We start from the raw sequence: 27480 nt of genomic DNA, 5'->3' as shown, positions 1-27480 counted from the left end.
GAAACTCCCCAAATATAAAGCCTATTGCTGTTGCCTTTGGCTACCCCCTGAGCTGGCCAGTTTTATGTCAATTTGACATACGCTAGAGTTATCTGAAAAGAGGGAATCTCAACTGAGAAAATGCCTCCATAAGATCTGGCTGGAAGGAATTTTCTTAATGAGTGATTGATGAGGGAGGCCCCAGCCTATTGTAAGTGGTGCCATCCCTGGACTGGTGGTCCTGGGTTCTATAAGAAAGCAGGCTGATTAAGCCATGATGAGCAAGCCAGTAAGCAGCACCCCATCCATGGCCTCTGCATCAGCTCCTGCCTCTAGATGCCTTCCCTGTTTGAGTTCCTGCCCTGGCTTCCTTAGATGATGATCAAGAAGTGTAAGCCAAATAAACCCTTTCCTCCCCAAGTTGCTTTGGTCATGGTGTTTTATCACAGCAACAGTGACCTCAACTAGAACACTCCAGGGGTGGAAGGTAAGTTCCTATTGCTGAAGATAAAATGCACTTCAGAAACAGGGCCCAGAGGGCTGTGAGCTGGAATGAGTGTCTCCTGAGGACTAGTTTTCGTGGCACCAGAAGATGCAATGTAACTTACAAAGGAGAGAAACAGCCAACAGTCCTGCCCCACTAAGACACTGATAAATCACAACAACGGCCTGGCACCATGTCCCTATGGGTGCAGCAGTGGCATGCACACCTTGGTGGTAACCAACAGCTCTGCAATTGTTCTTAAGACACACTTAACAAGAGAGAAACCACACCTGGTACTAGAAACCTATTTAACTAATCAGGGCTGGTGAAGCCATGGACCTACAACTATCACTTAAACCAGTCCCATCCCTAACTACTTTCTAAACTTTCCCCTTACAAAGGCAAGTGTAATCTTCAAGGAAACTTCTCTGCACCAGATGGAGACCACTACAGAAAAGCCCGATCAATCAAAATACAGGGTTGTGCAGCACAGTCCTAATGGATGCATCTAGAAAACACTATCACACCTACGGCTCAGGGAACGTTGTGGAAGAAGAGGTAGAAAAATTGTAAGAGCCTGAGGGCTAGGGAGTTTGCTGTGAGACTGTGTCTCCCAGTATCATCAGAAGCTACACATGTGAAGTCTCACAGCAAACATGACTGTCTAAACATAAGCTGAACAATGACAACAGACACGCTAATGTGGACAGAGAAAAGCCCACATGGCCTCAACCCTATATAAAGGACTACAGGCAACTAGGGAATGCTAAGTGCAAGAAATAGTCTTCCTCAGGAGGAACACACAAATTTGTTATCTAATACCAAATGGTCAGCCTTGACAACATATATACGAGTAATATTCAGACAGAGCAGGTTATATTTAGGAACACACACACACACACAGACACACACACAGACACACACACAATCTACACTCACAACAACAGTGTTTTTAAGAAAAGAGGCCATGGATTTGAAAGAGAGCAAGGAGGAGTAGATGGGAAGATTGGAGGGAGGAAAGGAAAGGGAGAAATGATGAAATTATTATACTCTCAAATATAAGAGAAAAAACTTTATCTACAACAAACAAACAGTCCCAAGATAAATAAGCAAACAAAACACAAAAAGCAAAAACTACCTCAGAAATTGACAGGTAAATGGATATTAAAAGCCTATTCACAGGATAATGGGGGTGTGTGTGCTTAGTCATGTCAAATGTATAAACTGAACATGTTAAACATGAGAGTTATTGGATATCAACTATACTTCAGTCAAGCTGTTTTGCTAATAGAACAGTGAGAAGCTACGCTACTTCACACAGAAGTTTCACACACTGTGCGCCAGTTTTCATCCCCAAACTGTGAGCATGCACTTTTAACCCCATGTTACAGAGGCAACTAACTTACTCAAGGATCCAAGGTTAAGACTGTTGTTTGACCTGGAAAATACTTGGGTCTAAAACCTTTGCTCTTTCCAGGACACTACAGCACTTGTGTAAATCAAGAACTACAACACTGAACCCGGCCTGTTCTTAGAAGAACCTAAGCTGGAGGCTAGCCTGGACTACACAGAGTGAGGCAATTACAAAAATCAAAGAAATTAAAACAGGGGCTAGAGGGATGACTCAGTGGTGAAGAGCATGTACTGTTCCCCAAAGGACCTGAGTCGGATTCCCAGAATGCATATCGGGTAGCTCACAACTGCCTGTCATGTCAGTTCCAGAGGATGTGCTATCTCTGGACTCTGAAGTCACCTATGTTCACAGACACACACACACTTTAAATCTTAATAAAACAAACTAAGACAAAGAAAAGGTAGTTGGAAGCTAAAGGAAACACGTATGAATTAGCAGTCACCAGATAAAAAGCATGCTGGGTATTTCTCTAGAGGCAGAATAAATGCATATGTGTGAGTGAAGTGTTTCTTAAAATACTAAGTTGTATTAGTTGGTAACTAGAGGATGTAAATAAATTGATGAGATATACCAAATATGATTTTATAATTGAAATAAGAAATAAGAAGAAATAAACTGTTGAACTGTTACAACTGATGTGTACTAGCTGGAAACCAATGTCATGGTGTTTGTCGCTGACCCACAGGCTGGTGTAGTGGGAAGACAGCGTAGACAGTATAGAGCTGTGGGGGAGGAAGCTTGATAAACAATCGCAGCAGGAGCTGCTCAAGGCGACATTAGACAATGCCTAGAGCAGTTGATAAGAGAGAGAGAGTTTTTACCTGACTGAGAAGCTCCACAATAGACAGATCTTAATCCTTCTGGGAATTTACCACAGGTTAGTGATGTGAGCCATACGCCTTCTTTCAACACTAATGTGGGGAGAACTATGCAAGCTGTTTGGACACTACACAGCCCTCCATTGCACTTCTATCTAATTCATGCTGGTACTTATTTCTTACAGGAAGACTCCGACGACACAGAATGGACCCAGAATGAGAAGCCACAGGATTAGGCCCCATCTTTTAAGTCTGGCAAACTATCTGACCTTAAAATTACTCTCCAGGTGAATCCAAAAGCATCTCTCTGAGATGTACAGCACACCCAGCTTGCAAAGGTTTCCCACTATCTTACATCTACTGTTAAATCCAAACTCAGAAAGGCCCAGGCTAGCCTGACCCTCATCTCCAGGCTCCCTCCTGTCTTCCGTGTGCAGGACTGGACATCAGAGCTAATGCTGTTAAAAAAAAAAAAAAGAAAAAAAAAAAGAAAACAAAAAAAAGAGCTAATGCTTTTACTCCCACAAATGTGCCATGCCCTCTTCCAAGGCTATCCTTAGTCCTGGATAACACTTTCCTCCATCCAATCAGTTCTTCCTTAGCCTTCCAATTTTGCTTTAAATTTCAGCTTCTCGGAGGCCAATCCCTGATGACCTTCAGCCAGCATCTTCATATCCAATATTGTGCCTCTCAGCAAAAGCTGATAATTTTCTATGTGACATTTTTATAGCTGGTCCTTTAGCACTGCCCACTTTGAGGAGCTGTGAGTGACACCAGGGTGGGAACCAATATCACTTTGTCTGTCACATTCCCAGAGCCTACCACAGTCCAATTCCCCTCTCCCTTTTTTAAAAAGTAAACACTCTTAGAACATGTGATCTGTGGCTTCTGCCCCCTGTGAGATTCCAGCTTTTTCAACTGTAAAGTGATGGATTTGGAAAAAGTGTTCACAAATTCCCTTTAGAAACCAGAAGAGGAAAGAGGCAAATCTTGATAGTCAAGAGAAGGGAAGTACTGGTGCTCAACTTACAATCGGGTTAGCCCACAAACTGAAAATATCCTAAGCTAAAAATGTGTTCATGGTCTATAATCAAGATGAGCCTATCTTGAATGGACGTAGAACACTTGTATTAACTTATTGTTGGGCAAAATCAAGACAAAGCCCATTTTATGCTAAAGTGTTGAAAATATCATAGATATGCACTTCATGGAAATGGGATGGAATGTGGAGACTAGCAATATAGTTCACTCTATAGCATATAGACTACATGCTCTTGGGGTCATCAGCTGACGGAGCATCTGCCAATCCCTGCTGCTGCCCAGCATCATGCCTCATGCTACATATCCACAACCCAGGAAAAGATAGAAACTTAAAGTTCAAGGTATGATTTCTCCAGAATGGCTAGCCCTTTTGTACTAGCAAAAAGTCAAAAAATAGTAAGTTGGACCACTGTAAGTGGGAGACTGAACTTAGAAAAGAACAAATTTCCAGCTGGATGTTGTAGCACACTGCTTGCTGTAACACCAGCACTTGAGAGGCAGAAGTAAGCAGATCTCTATAAGTTCAAGGCCAGCCAGAGCTACATGGTGAGACCCTGTCTCAATAAACAAACAAATAAATAAAATGAACAGAAAAATAAAAATAAAAACAAATTTCTAGCTACTTTTTAAAAAGTATATAGAAAATGGGGAGAAATGAAAAAGAGGAAAAGATTAGTATTTTTACTTCCTAGTGATTGAGATGGTATCAGTGGACACTATACTAGCTATATTAAAATATCTAATTAAAATATTTAGATGAGCAAAATGGAGACAACTAAGTCCCAGCCGTTAGGCTGTGGGAGTCATCTCAGGCTGTGGTCTCACATGAGGAAGTGTCCTCTCATCTCAAGAAATAAAGTAATTATAGAAGTAATACCCGAAGCTTGGAAACATAGGAACCAAGCCTAGGGGTGAGAAGCATTTGGATAAAACTGCCTATAACCATCTGTAACTCTAGTCTCAGGGGACTCACCACCTCTGGCCTCTGAGGGCACTGTACAAATGTGGTACAGAGACATACATACAGGCAAATACTCATACACATAAAAAATATTAATTTTTAAAAATAAAAGTCATAAGTTCAGGGTTGGGCAATCAACTTCAAGGTAGACAGAAATTTACATTTCTGTCTCAATGAGACAATATTCAAAATACAGGTTCAGAGCAATCTAGATACTTCTTTCCCTGTGCATTTAGAAGAGTTTAGTAGTAGGTCTTTGTTACAATTGGGAAGCAGTTTTGTTAGCATAGTTAGGGTCAGAGTCTCGGCCCTTACAGACCTTAACAGATTAGGTTTGGCTACTTCACCTCAAATAGGCCAATTAAGTAACCCAAATCAAAGACACAATAGGAGATTCAACGTGGTCCTTTGGGAAGAGGAAGAGAGACGCCCAGTGACTTTCCTAGGTTCATCTTCCAGATCCTAACGTGACATTTAGCTTTAAATAGGACGCAAAGGGTATGCATGGTTAAGCAGTCCTTGTTGAGGTGTGGTCCCGAACATCACTTCTATCTTGGCTCATCTCTTCAAAAAATTATCTGATCAGTTGTTAGTGCTGTACTACATCTCTTTCCAGGAGACAAGCTCTCCTTTGGGCTGGCTGGCACCAGGATGCCAGCATGAGATTACTGGGGAAATTCCAATTTCTTGGGGCCGGCCTATTACTTCAAAAGTCTTAGAGTGAAGGGGAGGGGTGCCAGTGTCTTTTGACGTTCGCTTCCTTTCTGAGTTATAGTTTGAGCAACTCTCCCAAGAATTCACCAATGGAGAAGTGCCTTAGGCTTGCCTATAGGTTCATCTTACAGAAGCAGTTCCTCCAGTGAGTTCCCTCTTCCCAGATGATTCTAGCTTGCATCAAGCTGATGAAAAACAAAAGGAAAACCAAAACAACTTCTATAGTGGCATATCCAGGCAGGAACACAGCAGGGTTCTCATTGCTTCCTAAGTTAGTATTGGTCTTCATTTGGGTTAACAAGAGATTGCAGTATCTCAGAGAAGATCAAAATGCTTCTAAAAATTAAACAGTTGAATAATAAAAGACTGATAAGATGTGGAGCTGTTAGTCCAACTCGAGTTGACAATCAGAGACAAGAGAGACGGGAGTTAAAATAAAAATTATAATAATGGGTTGGACGATGTTCTAGACATTTTTTGTCATAACAAAGCCTTTTATAGATTCAGATAATGTCCTTTTACAAGGAGAAAACAAAATCAGTGGCAGGTGAGAAAGTTTTATTGGGGCCACGTAATTCCTAAATCTAGGAGGTTGCATTCTGAGCAGTGGATTTTCTGACTCTCCTTACTTTCTTCCCTCCCTCCTGCCTTTCACATCTTTCCGGAACCTTCCTCATGTAGTGACACGAAGAGCAGCTTTTCTGCTTGCAGCAGTGTGAACACAGGAGAGGGTTCAGTGGAGAGAAGCACCCTGGGTGGGGTCTCCCGTATGCCAGCACATTCTTGCCCAAGACATCTACCTGGTAAGGACCCTGAATATAGGAGCCACCTGATTTCTGCACTACAAAATGCAAACAAACAAACAAACAAATATCATGAAATGGAAGCATGTCCTCTGGAAAACTATAGACTGTCACTAGCTGTGGAAGGACATTTACAAAATTGACATCTTCTTTTTACAGGTCTACACCATTCTAAGCAAAGACAAACCATTTTGAAATAGCCAATGGTTTTACTTTTTTGGTCTTTTTGAAGACAGGGTCTCTCTATCATGCAGCTCTGGCTGTCCTGGAACTCACTGTAGGTCATGCTGGCTTTGAACTCAGAGATCTACCTGCCTCTGCCTCCAAGTGCTATGATTAAAGTGTGTGCCATCATACCCAGCTGTTTTTGTTTTTTTTTAAACCACAGCATACAAACTGCTCTGATAAGCAGCTGAAAAACTGCACCTTTCCCTTTTCAGGTGTCCCTTATTTCTCATTTACTGAGTCTCAAGGGTCACCAGCATAGACAGTAGTGACTTTCTATAAATCACTGTAACATATGGAGCCCAGATTCTCTGGCCTTCAAATGTTTCCTTTATATTTAACTATTCTATTTAACTGGGCTGTCTATCACCAGGCCCTGCAGCTAAAAAGAAATAAACAAACAAAACAACCCTGCCCTAATTCCTATCAGTTTCCAATGGATTAGGAAAGACATGGATTACAAAACACTCAAGAGTTAGGCTCTACCTTTTATCTGTTCAATGATATTGCCCAACAGCTTCAAGTACAAAAAGAAAGTCTTCATAATGGAAAGCTTGTCTCCTACCTAAAGAACTCTAGGTATTCTGATACTTACTCAACACTACCCAGTCAAATATACCAAGTCCCTACTTCCCATGGCTGGCCAAATAGAAAACAGGAGAGCTGTCTTAAGCACACAGCTCAGAGACACAGGCCTCCTAGACAGACCAGAATTTACATAGTGGGACTCAGTAACAGCCTGTGAAATAGTAAACATTTTGGAAAGTAGTAAAACAAATTAACATTTCGAGGACTCCAAATAAAGCTTCTGGCATTGGTCATTATACCCGATCACACCTCTCCAGCTCCCACCCCTGACATCTGAGTACTATTTGACCATGTACTCTGGATGGTCTATATCAGAGACCTGAGTTCTATTTATGAAGCTCTAAGAGGGCAATTATATTAAGTGCCTGTCTATTCACAGATATTTAGCAATTCTTTTGCATACGATACCTCAGTTCTTTAATCCAACAACCCTATAAGGTAGGTTTTATTTATCATTCTAGAAACCAAAACATGCAGAGGTTAAAGTTCCAAGTGCATATTTGCTAAAAGGAGACAGAATATGGAGGTTGACTAAAGAGGTTCCTTTATTCTTATTGATAGCTGAATGATTCAAGAAGCGAAGAGTGACTTCAGCCTTGAACTATGAATGGGACTCAGACCATGGCGCCCAATGATCTTGCCAATCCACAGATCACTCTAACTAAAGCCCAGTTAATGTCGGCTGCCTAAGCTTGGTTCCACAGTTAACTCTACGATCCTTTCCTATCTCCTCCCATATATTTTAGCCCAATACCAAGAAAAGAACACACTCAAACTTGATTTTGTTCCAAGTTAGTTTTTTCTAGTTAATGATATGATGAAAAAACAAAACAAAACAAAAAACAACCAGTCTGTCCTTAACTCATTTGAGACTTAGAGAACTATAATAGAGCTCGGGTCAGTCCAAACCCAGGAATGTCCCTTCTTCCTTCCTCTCCCGTAGAGACTCCCAGAGGACCCCAATGCCTGGGTGTTCTCCATGCATTCATGGGAGAAATAACATCAAAGTAACAAAAACATTGTTTCCAAGCCTGGCTGATTGCCACCACCAATTTCTGAAACCTACAGGGTCCCAACCTTTCCCATGCCAGTGTTCTGAATCCTGGGGCTGGGAGCTCATAATCGTTCCTGTTTGTTTTAAACAGGCTACCTACTGGGATGCTAGAAAGTAGCTGTGATTGGGGCAAATAAATAAACATCATTCTCTATTATCTCATCTGGTTACTTAGTTTTTCTAGACTGGTTCGCTTTAAAAACACACATTAGTTGACATTAGTGGGACCTTCCTGTATCCTCAGTTGTCACGGAATCTACTTTTCTCAGTCAAGCAACCTCAATGAGAAGTCTCCACTGAGCCTGTCCGTCCACCTTCCAGCACTGCCCAGGTTCCCTTCTAAGGTCAATTTAATTGTACATGTCTAGCTTTTCCTTCTCATTTTCCACAAAGCTCCAATCTTCTCCCAACTGCCAGTTACTTGGCTTCAAAGTTGATAATGATAATAATAATAATAATAATAATAATAATAATAATAATAGCAATAATAAATTTTAAAAAACAACCCAAAAGTAACCCAAGCTCCTCTGATATAATCTATAAAATATGGCTCAGCCAACCCTAGAAACAACAATCCATCTTGGCTGCACATGTTTTGTTTCCAGAATGCGCCACAAGCTCCTCTCCATCACCTGGATAATTCCTGTTATCTTTTAATACCCTTTTCGGAGCTGGGTCCCAGGTCACATGCTCCAGCCTTTGTTCCTAACTGCTGGTTTTTCTCCTGTCCTCTTTCCCAACAATATTAACATTAACAAGAATGTGAGTTCTCTGAGACCACAAACTCTGAAGTCTAGTACTGTACCTGACATAAAACTGTCACCTTTGAGAAGTCTTTACAAAGGAGCAGGGGGTAGGGGCTGAGGCTATTTCTGGATCTCAGGCTAAGGTAACAAAGCTGCTCTTAACTGAATTTTGAAAAATGGGCCAGAGAGATGGGGGTGAGTAGGGAGATCACAGGCTTGGTTTTACACACAAGGAATTTCAAATATCAGGTCATGGGGAGAGTCTGAGAAACATCTCAACAATGGCATTCTAGGGCAGGAAGGCCATTCGCTGGGCTATAGTGGTTAGTCACTTGCTATTTCAGTTTATATGAGCTGATTTCTCTGGATTGTCATCTACGGAACAGGACCATACTAAGAGTATGACAAAGAAACAATGTCTTTACATGAGTACATTTTGTGAATGCGATTACTCATCTGGGTAATGTGGGTCACTTTTATATAGATGGTAAGACATTTCTCTGTGCAGGTTGTCTGTTAAGCCCTGGAAACCAGTGAGACCTGAGAAGAAATCACAGTAATTTCCCACAGATGTTCTTCAAAAGCCTTGGTTATCCTACCATGGTGTTGGAATAAGAATGGCCTCCCATAGGCTCATAAATGTGAATGTTTGGTTCCCAATTGGTGTGCTGTTTAGGAAGAAATGGGAGGTGTGGCTTTGTTGGAGGAGGAGTTGGGGGGTAGGCTTTGAGGTTCAAAAAGCCATGCCAGACCCAGTCTCTTTCTTCCTCTCTCTTTGCCTGATGCCAGGATGTAAGCTGCCTTGGTCAAGGTGTCCCTTTATAGCAATGGAACAGTAACTAAGATATCTGTTATAAAGATAAAAAACAAGGACACACACAACCCTAACTCCCTCCATTCAACAAGGATTAATTTCTGTACCTGTTATAGAAATGGCATTGCATTGTGGTGCTGTTAAAGGGAAGGTATTGCATTGGGCACTTAGCATATAAGAAGGGCGTCAGGGAGCTGTCCAGGATAAAAACTTAACATTCTATAGTAAGAACAAATACTCGAGTGAACTTAGAAGAAAAACTGGCAACTCAAGCAACAGAACATAGAAGGCACCCTGACTCCCATGGTGCCCTGGGGTTGGCAAAAGTCATCACTGCAGCTATAAAGACACCTACCATCCCACACAGCACAATTCGGCTTGGTTCCCATGCTTGTTCCATTTCCTAGCTTCTGTGACAACATAGCAGTAACTGTGGATGTACAATTATCTCTGTGGAATGCTGACTTACAGTGTTTCAGGTATATATTAGAGTGGTTATAACTGGGTCATATGACTTCCTTGAGAACCTCTAAGGCTGATTTCCATAGTGAGTACACCAGGATATATTCCCAGAAACAGTATAGAAGGGTTCCTCTTGGGGTTGGGAATTAGCTCAGTGGTAGAGTGCTTGCCTAGCAAACACAAGGCCCTGGGTTTGATCCTCAGCTCCACAAAAACAAAAAACAAAAAACAAAAAAGAAAAAACAAAAAAGAAAAAACAAAAAAAAAATAAGGCGGCTCCTGGGAACAATCATGGGCAGCTAGCAGCGGATAAGTAAAGGAAGTATGTGTATACATATACACATACACATACACACACACACACACACACACACACACACACACACACATACACATACACACACACACACACACCCTCCCTCTCTCTCTCCCTCCCTCTCCCTCCCTCCCCCCCCCCCTCTCTCTCTCTCTCTCTCGTGTGTGTGTGTGTGTGTGTGTGTGTGTGTGTGTGTGTAACATGACAGTCAAAAGGGAACCATGGAGAGACAGTCTCCCAGGGATGAAGTGATGATTGCTCGGTCAGTACCCTCAGCAGTGGGCTGGGGCTTGAGGTTTGAGCTCACCTCGGAAGCTGCGAGGAACTGAGGAGGTGGAAAAAAGACATGAATGCTGAAGAGAAAAGGAGAAGGAACCTTGGGAGATGAATGAGAAGACCTCAGCAGTGATGGCAAACAGTACAGGATGACTTTTCTGGAAACTGAAGGATGACTTTAAGGATAAGGTTCACACGTCAACTGGCACAAGGTGGTCAGGCCAAACATTCGGTCACACTCAGCACTTTAAATGTCATGATAAAGTGAAAGAGTCTGAGTGTTGACCTGGAGTGGATTGGCTGCGTCAACACTGTCATATAACTATCACTATAGTATTGTAACAATGTATAGATGTGTGCATAGGAGTTTTTTAGGTCATATTTCTTAAGCTAAAAAAGTGGGTTCTGTCCATGGAAACCGAATACACCATAAATATATATCATACTCTAGCATGCTCTGCTCTTTGTGATGTTTTTAAATGTCACCTAATAGCTTACAAAATATCCTAGCTGGGCATGGTGGCATACACCTTTAATCTAGGCACTGGAGAGGCAGAGGCAGGTGAATCTCTGTGAATCTGAGGCCAGCCAGGGCTATATAGTGAGACCCTGTCTCAAACTAGCAAATAGGAAAAGAACATCTGAAGTGAGCATAATAGATATTATAGTTTGGATCTGAAATATCTCCACAGGTTTGTGTTTTGAACTATTGGTCCCAACTTGGGATGCTGTTTTAGTGGGGCCTTTAGGAGGAGGGGACTGGCTGGCAAAGCAGGTGACAAGGAGTGAGCTTTTGAGGGTTATATACGTACCCCTTTCTAGCCCCATGTACTCGGCTTCCTGTCTTCCACCATGTGAATGTACCATAAGCCCCTGCCATGAGGTCTAGTGATGTGCTGCCATGTCTTGCTTTATGATGGAGTCATGAGCCAAAATAAATCTGCCCTAAAATGGCTTTAGCCAGGTCCTAGTTACAATGATATGCAAGTAACCACAAAGGTTTACTGTGAGAAGCTGAAAAACTCTTAGTAACAGCTTGAAGGGAAAATTAGGGTTAAGAAAAAGGACCCTGTGTTTTGCACCTAATTTTGTGTGTACCTATACATGTAAATAAATGCATATTAGAAGGATAAAAACCAAATCATAGTTCTCAGTGATTTAATAGATTTTAGAAGTTTTTATAACCATTACATATTTATGACGGAAATGCAATCACAAAGAAATAAAAAGGAACCAATATCTTTATGTTTTGTACTTTTCTTTTAGGAAGAATGTAGTGTGTTCACTACATTGTTACTAGGAGAAATCCACTAATGATTGATTGATTGATTGATTGATTGATTGACTGATTGATTGTGGTGGAGACTGAACCCAGGGCCTTGTGAATGCTAAACAAGCTACCAGCCCTGCTAACAGTTATCTAACGGGCAGTTTTTATGGTAAAGCTGCTTCTTGATTTATGATGGGGCCATGTCTCAACAAACCCACTGTAAGCTAACAGCATACCAAAAATGCAATTAATATGCCTACCCTACTCATCACCCTAGCTTAGGGACTCTAAAGGTGGAGTTCATGTTGTTTGCTCCTGAGAGCAAGTGCCAGACCAGCTGGGAGTGGTAGCTCTTTTCCACTGTCCAGACTGAGGAGAGACCATAACACTGCACACTGCAAGACCCCAAGTCCAAGGGCAGTTTTTACTGAGTGCATTTAGACTCAGTAGTAACATGAGGCTGAAAAATGAGTATAAGTCAAGCCTTTGGGAGCTAGGGGCCATCTGTATTGGAAAGGACAGAGAAAAACCTACAGGACACAGGGAGTCACGGCCATTGACCATTGAAGGACACACTGAAGTCAGCAAAGTAAGGAGAGTCTACAGTCTCTTGGGCCCACTGGTACCTCCTGCAGCATCTACCTTTACCAACTTCTCAATGCCCCTGCTACCCCCCAATCCTGTATCTCAGGGAAGACTGCAAGGTTACCAAGATCGGACTTTGCAACTTCAAATGCTCTTTAAATCAAACATAATGAAGCCTAGAGACTTTTCCATTCAGTAAGAAAGACCATATCTACTTCTGCTCTTGGCTCAGTTGCATAATTCAAGAGAGCAAGAGGCAAATTTCCTTGGACTCTTCAAATAAACTCTCTTTAGGGATCAGGTCATGCACAAGAAAATAGCTCAACAGGAATTTAAAAGAAAAAAAAAAGAGTGAGAAACTAAAGATAAAAGCAGGAAAGCACCATAATACACCACATGTGCTGTCAAACTTTAGTTATTTGGATGGAATCAGGCACAAGCAGTCAATTTAGAAAGTGGAGATCTGGTGAGGGTTGTTTTAAGGAAAAGAATGCACATATGTGTTGGATGGAGGGATATATGACCCGGTTTTGGATAAATAAATCGAAGAATGGTTTATAATTTATGTGAGTCTATTTCCAGCTAGTCTGAAAGGCAATCTGAAACTGTGTTATCAATTAGGAGCCCATTGATGGATTCTATACAGTCTGAAAGGGCCTGGGGCTGGACATCTTACAGATGTAAATATCAGACATGTGATAGCCTACAGAGCACATTAATTCTGCTCTGAAAAGGGGCAGGGGCTGCAGGAGGAGGAAAGGGGGAACTTTGAGGTCACCGTTCACCCTCTACCACACCTCTCACATTACAAATAAGTGCTCAAGCATGTGGACTTTGGGACGCAGCCACTGCCTGGTAGAATGTCACAAAACTTCAAATGCAAGCAAGCAAGCCAGTGCTTAAGAACCTAAATATTGCCAAACGCTGCTTGTAAACTGAGCTGTGCCAACCAAGCTGAGAACAACTCTTGCCAGGCAATAGGTTCTACTTGAGACACACTCTAAGAATGACCAGAGTTCAAGGTCTGGTCTTTAGCTACATCCAATTTACATCAGCTATTTCCACCTTGATTTTTCAGACGCCTTTACCCATCCCTGAACAACAAACAGTGAAAGGAAACAGCATTTTGTAGGAACCCTTTTCCCAAAAAAATGTTCACAATGCTGAATCTCCACCCAGTGCCTAGAACATGGCAAGCGCTAGGATACTGAGTTACACCCCCAGCCTTTGCAGGCATGGTTGATGATTTATATAGCTGAGTTTTACTCTAGTCCCAATAAAAGAAGGTAATCACAGGACAACAGATGAACTCTTCACTCTGATTCCCACTCAGTGGTCTAGCTTTATAAATAAGGAAGAATCACTTGGAAGGGAACATCCTGAAGTTCCAGACCCTCTGATAACCTATCCATCTATCTACTTCCTTTTCCTTCACTCTTCTCTCTACAGTAGACTCTCTTTACTTCTCCATCTCTGACCTCACACAGAGTAGACTCTGATTGTCAACTCTTCTTCGCCACACCAGACCCAAATGTGCTGCAATTTCCTTCAACTTAAAATATTCCCTGATGCTTAAAATCCTCCACCGTTTTTTCTAAGTAGACCTCGGGAGTACATATACTCAACTGTCTACAGCTCCTCTGCCACAATCCCGAAAGCCTGAGCCCTCCAGGACTAGCCTTTCATCCTACTCTACCAATCTTCCCCACAAACTCCTGGCCCATCATTAAACACTATGTCCGTCTTTCTAGCCCTTGCCCTACTGGAGAAGCCCAACACGCTGCTCTCTCCTTTGTCTTGAAGTACTTACTTCAGGAAGACACCCTCTTGACTCCTAACCCCTGCCAGCCCCAGACTGACTGTCCTTTTTCTAATTCTTTCCTGAATGCTTCTTGCTCAGAGTCCTCTAAGTGACAAGGGACCCCAAGACTCCATCTTTGGAGCTCTTTTCTACCCTAATAACCTGCTACATGATTATAGTCATTATGACACATAGACACAATGAGTGCCAAGTTTAAAATCTCGATTCTGTCCTGTCCCTAGGTTCTAGATTTGCATATCCAGCTGTCTATGAGAGTTTTCTACTTGAGTGTCTGCCAAGCATCTAACACTTTACTCTTACTAGACATCCTACACCAGTCTTGTGTGATACTCCCACACCCTACCCATCTCCTCTCTATGGGCCCTCTGCTGCATTCAGAGCAATAGCAATCCTTACAATGGCTGAGGAAGCAAGGATATCTGGGATTTGGCCCAGAACTATCTGATCTAATATCCTAACCTATTCCCTAGGCCCCTTTCACCCTACCATGACTACAGTGGCCTTTTTGCAGTTTTTGAGCATAAACAAAATTCAAAGCCTTTGCCTGGGATATCTTTCCTTCAGTTATGAGCATGATCTACACTTATTCAGATCTCGTCAACAAGTCCCTGTGTAAAAGGGTAAAGTCTTGAAATGCCAAACCTCAGAGATCCCTAGGCCTCATCTCCAAGGCACTTTTGCCTGGTCACACGTGCTCTCATCTGATGTGTGCTCCTGTAATAGAACCACACCCTGAGGAACTCAGAAGCAACAGCCAGCAGATTGGGAAGCCTGAGAATGAGAGGCTGTATGTGCTGAGGAGTGTCTTGCTATACTGCAGCATGGCAGACAGTATCACATGGGTGAGATGGCCCAAGATTGAACTCAAACTCTTGGATAACTGGCATTAATCCATTTATGAGGGTAGAGTGCTGTGGATGATTGATTGATAAATAAAACACTGATTGGCCAGTAGCCAGGCAGGAAGTATAGGCGGACTAGCAGAAAGGAAAATTGAGAGAACAGGAAGGCAGAGAGGAGGAGATGCCAGCCTGCCATCCAGGGAGCATCATGTAAAGGCAGCAGGTAAAGCCATGGAACATGTGGTGACATACAGATTAACAGAAATGGGCTGAGTATAAGAGTAAGAGCTAGACAGTGGTAGGCCTGAGCGAATGGCCGAGCAGTTTAAATAATATAAGCGTCTGTATGTTTATTTTATAAGTTGGCTACAGGACTGCCAGGGCTTGGCAGGACCTGGAGAGAAAAACTCTATCTACAGGTAGAGTCTCATGACCTAAGGTTTTGGGGGGTGAGGGGACACAGTCAACTTGAAGTAGCATTTACCATCACTTGATGTACATTTTTTTTATCTGTTTATCATCAATAATTCTCAACCTCTAAATAAGCTCTTTGTTCTGTTTATAGCTTTTGGGCCAGGTATTTATTATGTGGCACCGTGTCTAATAAATACGTATTGAATAAATTCCAGTTATGTATATTTATTCTAGTTAGTGGCTAGGTGCTGATGATGACTTGGGAAAACTGTTTCTGTATTCAATAAGAAAAAGGCATGCTGCCCTTATTATAATGATGGTGCTAGACCCCAACAATGAGCTTGCTGTCAAAAACCTGGGACAGATAAAAGATAGTAAGGAAATAGGGATGAGGCCCTGGCTGCATCTGGTCCAGATCTGCTAAGGCCTGCTTCACTGAGGTAGGAGTTCCTAGAGGCAAGAGAGTGTCACCCTAGACTCCATGTGTGTATGTACCACACTTATTCTGCCTCAGTCTACCCTTGTGTATGTACAAAGATGGTATGGGTAGGTATGCATGTATGCATGCATGTGAGTGTAGACAGGTGTGCACGAGCCACAGGACATGTACACAAGTCATAAGGACAACCTTGGATGTCATTCCTTGCCTTCTATCTTCTTTAAAAAGGGGTATCTTTTGATAGATGAGGACATCATGGGAACAGGAAGAGGCAGGGTGCTAGGGAGGCTCTCAGGAATCCACAAGGTTAACCCCACCTTGGTCTGCTGGCAGTGGTCCAGAGGGTGCCTGGACCAGTATACTCTGGTGACCAGCCTAGCAAATAACCTAGCCGTCATCATAGAGCCTTTGTCCAGTGATTGATGGAGGCTGATACAGAGATCCACGGCCAGGCACCAGGCTGAGCTCTGGGAATCCAATTGATGAGAGAGGAGAGATAATGCAGGGACATCAAGATCATGATGGGAGGACGTGCAGAGATGACCGGCCACACTAGTGGAAGCCCATGAACTGTGGACTAGTGGCTGTGGAGCCCCCATGGGACTGGACTAGGTCCTCTGGATACGGAAGACAGTTGTTTGGCTTGAACTGTTTGGGGGGCACCCAGGCAGGGGGATTGGGATCTGTCCCTGGTCTATGGGCAGGCTTCTGGGAATCTGGTGCCTGAGGTGTGATGCCTTGCACAGCCTTGGTGCAGGGGGAAGGGGCTTGGACCTGCCTAGGCTCAGTGTGCTTGGTTCTGCTGACTCCCCATGGGAGACCTTGATTTGGGGGAATGTGAGGAAATGGGATGGCTTGGGAAAGAGGGGTGGCAGGTAGGAGGGGGGTCTGTGGATAGTATGTGAAGTGAGTAGAAAATTTCTCAATAAAGAAAAATGAAAACAAACAAAAAAAACTAAAAAAAAAAGGGGTATCTTTTTGTTGTGTGCTGCTGTGTATGCCAGGTTAGCGGGCCTGTGAGCTTCAAGAGATACTCCTATTTCTACTTCCCATCTAGTTTAGGATTAACAATACATACTACCATACTCAGCTGTAGGTGGGTTCTGGGGATTTGAACTCAGGTCCTACTACTTTGTGACAAGCATTTTCCCTACTGAGCCATCTTCCCACCATCAGCCTGTTCTTTTGTATTGTCCCAATCACATAACCAGAAGTTAATGAACTCTCCATAGAAACTCGACACCAGCCTGAGGATCTATTTTCAGAGACATGTTAACAAAGGTGCTGCCTACCCAAAAGGAGTGGAACAGCCTCCCACATCTGTGTCAACCAACAGCAGCTTGGAAATGTGTGAAAACACCTAAGTGCACTGAATGGTGTAGACTTTTCCACGTCATTCCTTAAAGAATGCAGCATGGCAGCCATTTACACACCATTTGCATGATATTAGGCATTACAAGTAATCTGAAGATGATTTTAAATACATGAGAGGAAGCATAAATGCTGTATGCAAATATCACACTATTTTACATAAGGATTGAGCTTCTGCAGATTTTTGTGTCCACAGAGGATATCCTAGAACCCAACGGAGGAGCTACTATATAGTCTGTAATCCCCTTGCTTTATTTATCTTTTCCTGATTCTAAAAACAACTTGTGCTCAGCTTGAAATGAAGAATACTCTGGCATCCTTAAAAAATAACTACTGAAGTTATTCAATGGGTCTCTAGATCTTATATGAATGAATATTGTACCATTTTTTCCTTATTAATTCAAGTGGAAACCTCTGAAGTCAGTGTGACTTCTAACACTTTGAACAGATAGCGCTAAGCTACCCTATGTGTTTTTGGGAACTACTTACACCTGGTTCTACTCACAGATTGTTATTGTGGCAATACGTCACGTGTTACTGAGCGTGTTTTTGTTTTTGTTTTTGTTTTTGAGAAGCACTGAACCTGAGAATCAAGTGTCAACTCTTAGGCCTGTGCCAACTGTGGAATCTTCCATCATTAACCTTCCTTTCCTATTTCATGCCCTTATAGACTCTCTTTTATTGAAAACTATTCTCATTTAACTTCTTGTGTAGCAGTAAACCCTGCTCCAGGGAACTTCCATCCTCTCTGACCAAATAAAACTGATTGAATATGTGATGCACCTTCCTCAAAGTATGTGCCTGGCAGATGAAGGCCAGATCATTTATCTGGCATTTATAGTTTCATTATCCCCTAAGAAGTTGAAAACTTACAACTCTTTCTTTCTAGATCCAACAGGCTCCCTGTTTGTGTATACAGTTCCCAAAGACTACAATCCTTCCCCCAGGCAGAGCCTGTTGGGGTCCTAGAAGTAAATAGTCTGGTCCTCTGGCTTCTGTCCTGAGTTTTATGTGTCTCTATGAGTCCTGGAGCTTGGGAAATGTAGACCTTCATGCTTAAGGATTAGCTCCTTCAACTTCACAGCATATGAAGGCTTTCTGGGTCTTGGTAAAACCTGAAACTTGAGGCTGGTCTTACTTCTGAAAGCCCTCCCAGCTCTTAAACGGGAAAGCATCCAGGTCTTGAGATCTCAACCAACAAAGGTAAGTGTAGACAGTGCAGGAGAGGAACTTGGAACAGAACCTCCAGGGCAAGAAAGGAGAGACACTGTGCTACTCTGAAACTGGAGGCTGACGTATAAATGGAGGTTCCGATGAGCTACTACCCCTGTGTATAAGAGCGTTCCAGTGAGATAAAGAAGAAAGTACAATCTCAGCCTGTAGTGTGATGGTGTAGACTCTAATAGTGGACAACTCTCCCATTGTTCATCTAGAAAACCCTAAAACAAATTTAAAGATTACTGATAGAAAATGCAAACGCAAATGAACACCTCCTATTATAACAATAGCTGGGTCTCTGACACAGCCTTTAACATAAAGAATGTAAACATTCTCTGGAATAAGAAGCTGGCGTGGTACTTGGCATGTACTGTATATACAGCTTAATACATACCAACTTGGTAGTCTTCCCTTCTTCCCTACACAGTTAACTTTCCCAAGAAACATATACTCTTACAAGTATATAACATTGTCCTTTAGAACGAAACAAAAACATTTGAGGCAGTACATTTGTTCAATGTGAATATGTAGGATGCAGTTCACCTTTAAGAAATGAAAAACCAAATACTGACCTGAATTTAAGTCTCGACCCGGGTTGAAGGCTCTGCTGTTCACGGTAGTAGAAAGTCGATCACAACTCACTGTCCTCGATACGTTGGTATTAAAGTTCCCATCAAACCTGAAACAACAGGACAGGATTAGCAGTGTGTATCTGGTAGGTTTCTCATCTAGAAAAAAACAATCAACAAAAACAATCATCCATACCATGTGTAAATAGGCTAGCCCATAAATAGTTGGGGACGGTGAATTAACAACAACAAAAATAGTAAAAATGATTTCTAAATAATGTGTGAGAAAAAGGAGGACCTGCCTCTAGAAGGCTTAGCAATCAGGTTCGAATGCTAGATGAAAACTGAACTTTAGAAGCCAATTTTCCTCAAGGAACTTGAGTTATTACTACTGATGGAAGCTTATGCAAAGTAAATGAGAAGACACAGACTTGAGCAGCGCTGTAGAGATGGAACAGTTTGTCACTGTACTACATCTGACCAGCAGAGGCCAAGCCTACGAACGAACGGGAGGAGAAGGAAAGTGCCAACTGGGGAGGAGAAATCTCTCTGTCCTGTCACTCACGACCCAACGTCTGACTTGAAGAAACTTAGTGTTCTTATCTGGGAAAATAAACAAATAAATGAAACTTACTTTCCAAAGTTTTCAAAAGGGTTAAGAGTCATGTGTGGATCAGCTTCTCTTAGAACCTGACTGAGAACTGGCCTCTGCCCTGCTGCTGTGCAGAGAAAGCTGAAGTTTCTTGATTTCTTATAGTAGTTCAGTGTAAGTGTTAAAGGCACAACAATGTTAGTACCCAAGCTGATGGATCACAGTTGGAGCTGAAGAATCATTTGCTCAAGAAAACAACAATCTGAAAGAACCTACCAGGACACACATTTATATAGTAGGTAAGGAAAGACAAAGAGCTTCCATTTCTACATTCTATTTCAGATTTCCAAAGCAGAGGGAGCTCCCGGAGACTCCAGCAGGCAGTCACTAAAACCTCAATCAACCCCAGCTCTTTACATCTTGTGGTATATTCAGTACATATCTCATCAATTAATCTGTGAGTGGAATCAATTCCATTACCACACGCCAGGAGGGACATTCCTAAACTCACGATCCATCTAATCATTCATGACTTTGAATTATCTGTTGGTCATCTCATAAAATCCAAGAACTGCTGAACTAGATTGATCAAAGGGAGCTGTGTTTTCACATCAGTTTCAACCCCCAAAATGGAAGAATATTTTTAAAGTATCTTCTCAGAGATGAATGAGGGAACTGGGTTGGAAGAGCTCTTTATTCTAGCCACCAGCCCAGTTGAGAATTCCATCAACAATGTCGGCTGCACATCAAAGGACTCCATGGCTTCACCCACATAGTGGCTCTGTTTTGGACTTGTCCCAGTTTGTCTGGACGAGAAGACTGCTTCCTTCGAAGCCACAGATGAGGACAAAGGAGAGATTAACACAGTTCCAGCTACCTACGTGCATGCTGCTGGTACAACAGTCCCCAATCTCATTGTCCTCGTGCACCAGCAAACAGAAGTCATTCCCTTCACAATGCTCTCCCAGAAGGCCAGGGAATACTATTTGGGGCCTTGTGGGTCCTAAGTTCGGGACACTTCCACTCTGCCACTACAGTACACAAGCAGCCACAGAAAATGGAAGACCAAGTGTAGCTGTCTTCTAATAAAATTCAGTTTTCAAAAAAAGGTGGTGTGTGTCTGGGCATGGTGGAACATGCCTTTAATCCCAGGAGGCAGAGGTAAGCCTTTGTGAGTTCAAGGCCAGCTGGTCTACAAAGCAAGTTCCAGCACAGCCAGGGCTGTTTACACACAGAAACACTGTTTCAAACAAACAAACAAACATGAAACAACAACAAAAGGGTGGCAGGCCAAATTGTTTGAGTTGGACTAGACCAGGGTGGTCCATAAAAACCTTAGGTGAAGAATACACATGGCTTTTGCTCTGTCCAGTATGGTAATACACAGCTACTAAGCATTTGAAATGTGGTCATTTATTTAAGGTCAAGTGTGAACAGTCACTGAACTGTGGTTGCCATATTGGTCAACTGAAGAAATCTATTTGCCTGGCTATCTTTCAGGTCCCGATTTGCATATCACTTCCTAAGAAAGATCTATCCTGATGTTGGGTAACTTCCCAAGTATGTCAAGTGCCTCTACATTCTCTCAAAAGTTTGTCTCATATGTTAAATTTATTCTATTTATGGGGGGAGGGAGGTATCAGCTATGTGGCTGTGAGGTGGCCAGAGGTTGACATTAGGTGTTTTCCTCTGTAACATTCTACCTTATTTTCTGAGACAGGGTCTTTCACCAAGCCTGAAGCTTGCTTTTTGGCTACACTGGTTCACCAGAAAGCACCAGAATCTTTTTGTTGTTGTTGTTTTGTTTGTTTGTTTTTTTGAGACGGGGGTTTCTCCATGCAGTTTTGCTGCCTGTCTTGGATCTCGCTCTGTAGACCAGGCTGGCCTCGAACTCACAAAGATCTGCCTGCCTCTGCCTCCTGAGTGCTGGGATTAAAGGTGTGTGTCACTGCCGCCTGGCTTCCCAGGATCTTCTTGTCTCTGCTCTTCCTCCCAGTACTGGGTTTAAAGGTACAGGTTGCTGTGCTCAGCTTTCACATGGGTGCTGGGGATCTGAACTTAAGTCCTTACAAGCTCTTTACTCACTCTGAGCCATCCTCAACCTCCTGTGTGTGTGTGTGTGTGTGTGTGTGTGTGTGTATGTGTGTGTGTGTGTGTGTGTGTGTGTGTGTGTGTGTGTGTGTGTGTGTTTGATGGACTTTGTGAACTAAAATGCATGAATTGATAAGAAAGGAGAAAACATACAGATAGTTTTGTTTTCTGGTGTAATCATAATATTTAGCATTGTTTTAGTCAAATAGTTGCTCATTTTAACTGACTTGTTATAAATACTCATGTGCCCAGTCCCATACTGAGCCACCCAGAAGGCTCCTGATGTCTTAATGAGAACTGACTCATTGAATGGTTGCAAAATACTCACCATCTAGCTACACCAGAATCACCCAGGGCGGATGCTGGGCTCGGGCTCTGCAGAGTTTGATTTATTGATTTAGGGGCAGGAATCTGAGTTTTAATGCTTCTGAGAACAGGAAGCCCTTCAAGGTTGTCACACAAACTGTTGAAAATATATTAAGAGAATGGCTGTCTGCATGAACACAGGTAATCCTTAATATGTCTCAGAGACACAAAGGACCAAGGAAGGGGTTTCGTTCACTAAGGACAGAGGGTCTTCAGATTTGGTTTGGGTCAAGAGAATGGAATAGTACACAGGTATGACTGTAGCTCACAGCTAGACTTTGCTATGCAAATTCTGAAGCCCCTTTACACCTACCCATTTCATAGCAGGGAAAAAAGAAAAGAAATGAAGCCTAGGATATAAAGCAAGTGAAGGGAGTAAGGGAGCCTTGGAAGCTGGACCCAACTCTTTTGCTAAGAAGAGACACACAACATTCTGCTTCTAAATGGCACAGAAGCACAAGCCCACTGAAAAAGACAATTCAAGAAGGTGCCTGACACATCCCACTAGGAAAGTTATGGTCCATTATAGTCCATGTGTATCGAGACAAGGTGTCCACAGCCAGGACCTCTGCTCTGAGCCCCATCTCGGAGAGCTGACATCAGAAGGTGAGGGTACATAGGCTTCTGGGGTCTTTGTGAAGTGAACGCTGGCTTACTAGAGCCAGAGAGACCAAGAAACTATTATTAGGGTTTCCTTCCTCTATGGAACAGATAGTCTCTGAGAGCATCAGAGAGAGCTTGTGCTCCATACACCTTTGTTGGCCACAGAACATTGACAATGTGGTTTGCGTCATATCCTGTTATCACGCTCTCCCCCGCCTTCTCTCCCAGCTCTCCCAGCTCTCCCAACCTTCACTTCTAACCACACCAGGCTCAGTATGGGCTTGCCTGCTGATCACCAGTGTCCGCTGCACCCTCTCTTCAAGCCTGGCCCACCAACCCATATTCCCCCCTCCTCCAACAGCTCAGCTCAGGGTGACTTCTTTCTCAACCTGACTGGAATTGTTCTGCTTCTTATGAACCTGTGTCTTTGTGTGTGTGTGTGTGTGTGTGTGTGTGTGTGTGTGTGTGTGTGTGTGTGTATAAATAATCAGATTTAAAATGCTGCCATTGTCAGAAGCACTGGATTCAAGGGCACACGGCAGCCCGCCCCCTTTCTACAGTCATTCCCCAAAGGCCTCACTTTCTAATATGACCAGAGTGATGATTATGTTCCAAGAACATACATTTCAGGGGAAAGGGAGCATAAACACTAAAAGAATATCTTCAAGACAAATTCAAAAATAAGATGGGCAATTTATCTTTCCTTTGTACCAACTAAAGATTTGTTAATGAGGGGCAGATGGTAGTCAGCAGTTAGGGAAGCCCTGTTAGGCAACCAGCCCCCAGGCAGCCTTGAACTCTCATTTCGCTCCAGTGTAGACTGCTCTGAGTTTCCTCACCTGGGCTGCGACTCAGCCACAGGGCATGCACCTGTCTACATGCATGTTCATGTAACGCCTGGAAATCTGCCTACCCTGACGCTTTTCACACTGCCTATGCCACTCAAGTGTCAGTCAGGTGAGGGGGAAATGTCACCAGAGGGCAGAAAGCAATGGAGGGAAGGAGAGTGTCTGGGGACAGCAGAGGAACAAGGCCAGTGAGCATCAGTAATTACTAGAAGCAAAGATAAAAGGGGATTATCTCCCGTCCTGCAACCACACATGTTAATGCCCCCTGTTGTCAGGACTCTGAACATGCTGACCTCTAAGCATGGGAAGGAAACCTGCTTAGTCATCTTGGCTACACTAGCTACCTCCAGGCCTAGTAAGAATGGTCAACAGCCCAAAGGCAGGAGCTCCTTCAATGCACATGCGCCATCAAGAAAAGAAGTTTCTAAAAAACAGCATGCTAGTCACTCAGATCTGAAGCCCATGGAAACAAAGTTTATGGTTAAGAATCTTTATAAAAACATGTCAGTTACTCTTAGGACTTATCTAAACCATTTTGCATTGAGGGGTGTATTAGCTGCCAATCATATACATATAAGTCTAGGTTTATAGAGAGGTCAAAAATTAGAGAAATGATACATTTTCTTTAAGATGAGTAAGCGATCAATTTAAGAGGCTTGATTTAGCTCATGCTTTATATTTATGCTTTTAGAAAGTTAGCAATAGAAAAATCCTACCTAAATCTCCTTTAGACCTTGAGTCTTAAAAAAAAAGATAATGAATTAAATCCGATTTCTCTACTTATTTTCATAAGATAAAACCATTGCCTAGAATTCAGTTTCTAGAGGAATAACTCCATCTTTCCTATCCCCTTAAGAAAGAAAGAAAAAAGGGGAAAAAAAAACCTTCCTTTTGGATTTACTTTCATGAACAACTGATCGAAACTGCGTCCCGAGGGAGAAAACAGGGCTGTGACTCCCACTTTGATCTCTTCCCCATGGAGAAATTCACTCCCTGCCTGCCTTGCAAGATGTTCATTTGATTGACGCTTGCTCTGATGTGCAAACTGCTTTGAACTTCAGACATTTAATTCCCATCAGGCTGCAGTCATTTTTATTCTCCTTCAACAGGATTTACGAGCAGGAGATCAGCAAATGTAGAAGATAAAATAAATTTGCAGAAGCTTTGAATCTTACATCAAAACAGTGTTCAAGTGACTTCCAATTGGATTCCGTTCAGCCTCGATCCACAGTGTAAACCGGCTTTTCAGTGGAGTCCTGATTTAGAGAGAAAAAGATAGGAAGACAGACGTGCACACCCCATTTGGGGTTTACTTCCTGAATCTGCTTCTTGGTCTTTGTTTAAATTCTCTAGGGAAGGTGATTTGCCAGGCAAATCACCCCAGAATCCTGGGTTTTTCTGAACCCTTCCAGGGAAGCCGGCCCAATTTATCACAGTGCACACAAAAATCAAACCCCTGGTGTGGGTTCCCAGGGCAGTGGTGAAATGTGGTATTGTTCATGGATACATTTTTAAGGCAATGATTTAAAAAGCAAATCCTTGGGGATTTCTCAGAAGAGCAAGGCTTAAAGTGTTCAGGAGTCCATACAACACAAAGCCAGTGTGGTGGCAGCTGAGGGGGCTGGGGACATTTTTCTCATTTGTCCGCTTCTTTTTAATCACTGCTAAACTGCAGAGACAAGTGTAAAAGTCCCTCAGTCTCCCTCTCTTCCCCCTCCCTCTCCCTCTCTCCTTTCTTCTGAAAGCAAAGCTGGTATCAGTTCTGAAGGGAGTGGGGAGCAAACACTGACAGACTCCCAATGGGCCTCTCAGGTCAAGCAGGTCCTGGCAGGCTGCAGCATTGCTGTTTTAAGAACAGCACACAAAAGAAACCACAGCTCCCACCACCAGTAGCTTCAGGAGCCTCTAGGGAAGGGATAGACATAGAAACGCCTGCGCCTCACACCACCCTGGCCCTCGTGACAGCCCAGAGTGCCTGCTCACTGTAGCTCTGCATCTCCATTCAGCCAAGTTCCTGACTGTTCATTCCTTCTCGGGTGGGGGCTGCTTTCCAAATATTTGAGCAACACCAGTCGAAAAGAATTAAACAAGAACTCCTTATCTTCCACTTAACTACACACGAGAATAAAGTTAAACAGAGGAAGAGCTAAGATAAAAATCAAACATCTGCACTGGCAAATATTTAAACTCTGAATGGTAGAGGAAAGGGCTAAGAATAAAATCACTTCAAAAACGACCCATCACATTCATAAAGTCAATGACACTCAAACCCCCCAACCGAGCTTACTTAGTCAAACACCTGAATTAATGGGCTAACGGAAAAGCTGTCAAATAGCATGTAATCACGTGGCGAGAAATGGGTTTTCCTTCCATCTCCACAGAGATGGGAGAGATAAGTCACATTCTTTTTGTTCTTATCAGCAATAAGAATTAAATCCCAGGTTCAACAATGCCAGGTTTGAACAAGAGCTGGTTTCCAATGCCCTTGGAAGGTAAGGCATTGAGAGCACAAGGCACCCACCTACGCAGCGTAGAGAACAACACTTTTTCTTCCTTACCATTTCCTCACAACACATCACCAGCAGGTAGTGGCCCCCACTCCCCGTGACCTTGGGTCACACATTCATATGCACACAGATGATCTTGTCCATTTTGTGCAAAAGCTAAGGGGTTGGATAGGTGACATGGGGCAGTTGGAGGGGACGCGTAGTCACATCAAACAAACTTTTTTTTAATCCCTATCTTCTTCATCAGTAGGCTGAGTGTGAGAAGGCTGGGCACAACAAGAAGAGAAAAATATAAGGCAGGGACCATGGCCTGGTAGTACCGTTAACGCTGTTCCGCATCACCTCTGTCCACTGGCTACTTGACCTCCTGCAAGAATGGCCACAGTTCACATTTATTTTCTTAAACACCCCTCCTTGTTTGGAAGACACAGAGAGGGAGTAGTCATCCCCTCTACTTCTTTATCCTCAGGGCCTTGCCCAGCATCAGACCTCAGTGAGGAACTCGTCATTATTGCCGAGTGAAGAAATGCAGGAAGCCTGGAGGCCGACGTTCCAGGCTAGACCAGAGACTACAAATTGTGCATGTCCTCTTTTAGGAAATAGCAGACAGCCGTGAGTTGCACCCACACAGACATCAAAGACAGCAGCCAAGGACCTCTACTAGCAGGTGACCTTGGAGGTGAGCTAGTCCAGCTTCCGGCTCAGGCTGTGCTACAGAGAGAGGCCTGCCCACGCAGGCTGTGCAAGGCATGGAGTGCTGATGTCTGAGGTGCCTGAGGAAGGTTACTAAAGGTAGAGTGAAGACAGATGTGCACACCATCACACTGTGTGAGAGATTACATCCAGAATGGTTCTCAAATCACAACCTTTAAAAACGCTTTGCAATTTCAGTACCATAAAGCCTATAAAAAGCTGAAGGGTTGGTTTTCAGCTGTGACCAAGTCTATTCTTTAGCATCCCCCCATCCCCAGCCAGGTTTTAAAAAGAAAAATCACAAAACAAATTCTACTTAAAATTCCTAAAGCGCAGATGGTGAAATCGGGCAGTGGAAGCATGGGGGGGGGGGGGGGGAGGCTCACCCTTTGGTCAGTAGAGGTGACATAGGAAAATCGAGAAAGCAGGAATCTCATTCAGCTCCCCACCTGGAGGGAAGGTGCTTCTTATCAATAAGAGCCTCACAGATGCTGCTACCTAGTCAGCACCCCTCCTTCTGCCCCCTCCCCCCACATTACTGCTGCAGGAACATGG

General features: G+C 43.1%; 1 protein-coding gene across 1 annotated transcript in view; it reads right to left on the bottom strand.

The window, feature by feature from the left end:
• Cachd1 (cache domain containing 1) overlaps nt 1-27480 on the bottom strand; it is a 212348-nt gene that overhangs the window by 63798 nt on the left and 121070 nt on the right. Inside the window, exon 4 of the mRNA XM_036177591.1 lies at nt 19229-19335. Coding sequence (XP_036033484.1) covers nt 19229-19335 — 107 coding nt within the window. The remainder of the gene's footprint in view (nt 1-19228; nt 19336-27480) is intronic.

The sequence above is a fragment of the Onychomys torridus genome, chromosome 2 (genome assembly GCF_903995425.1).
Source record: "Onychomys torridus chromosome 2, mOncTor1.1, whole genome shotgun sequence".
Classification (NCBI taxonomy): domain Eukaryota; kingdom Metazoa; phylum Chordata; class Mammalia; order Rodentia; family Cricetidae; genus Onychomys; species Onychomys torridus.
The sequence above is the reverse complement of the archived record's forward strand: the minus strand, read 5'-3'. Positions and strand labels throughout refer to the sequence as shown.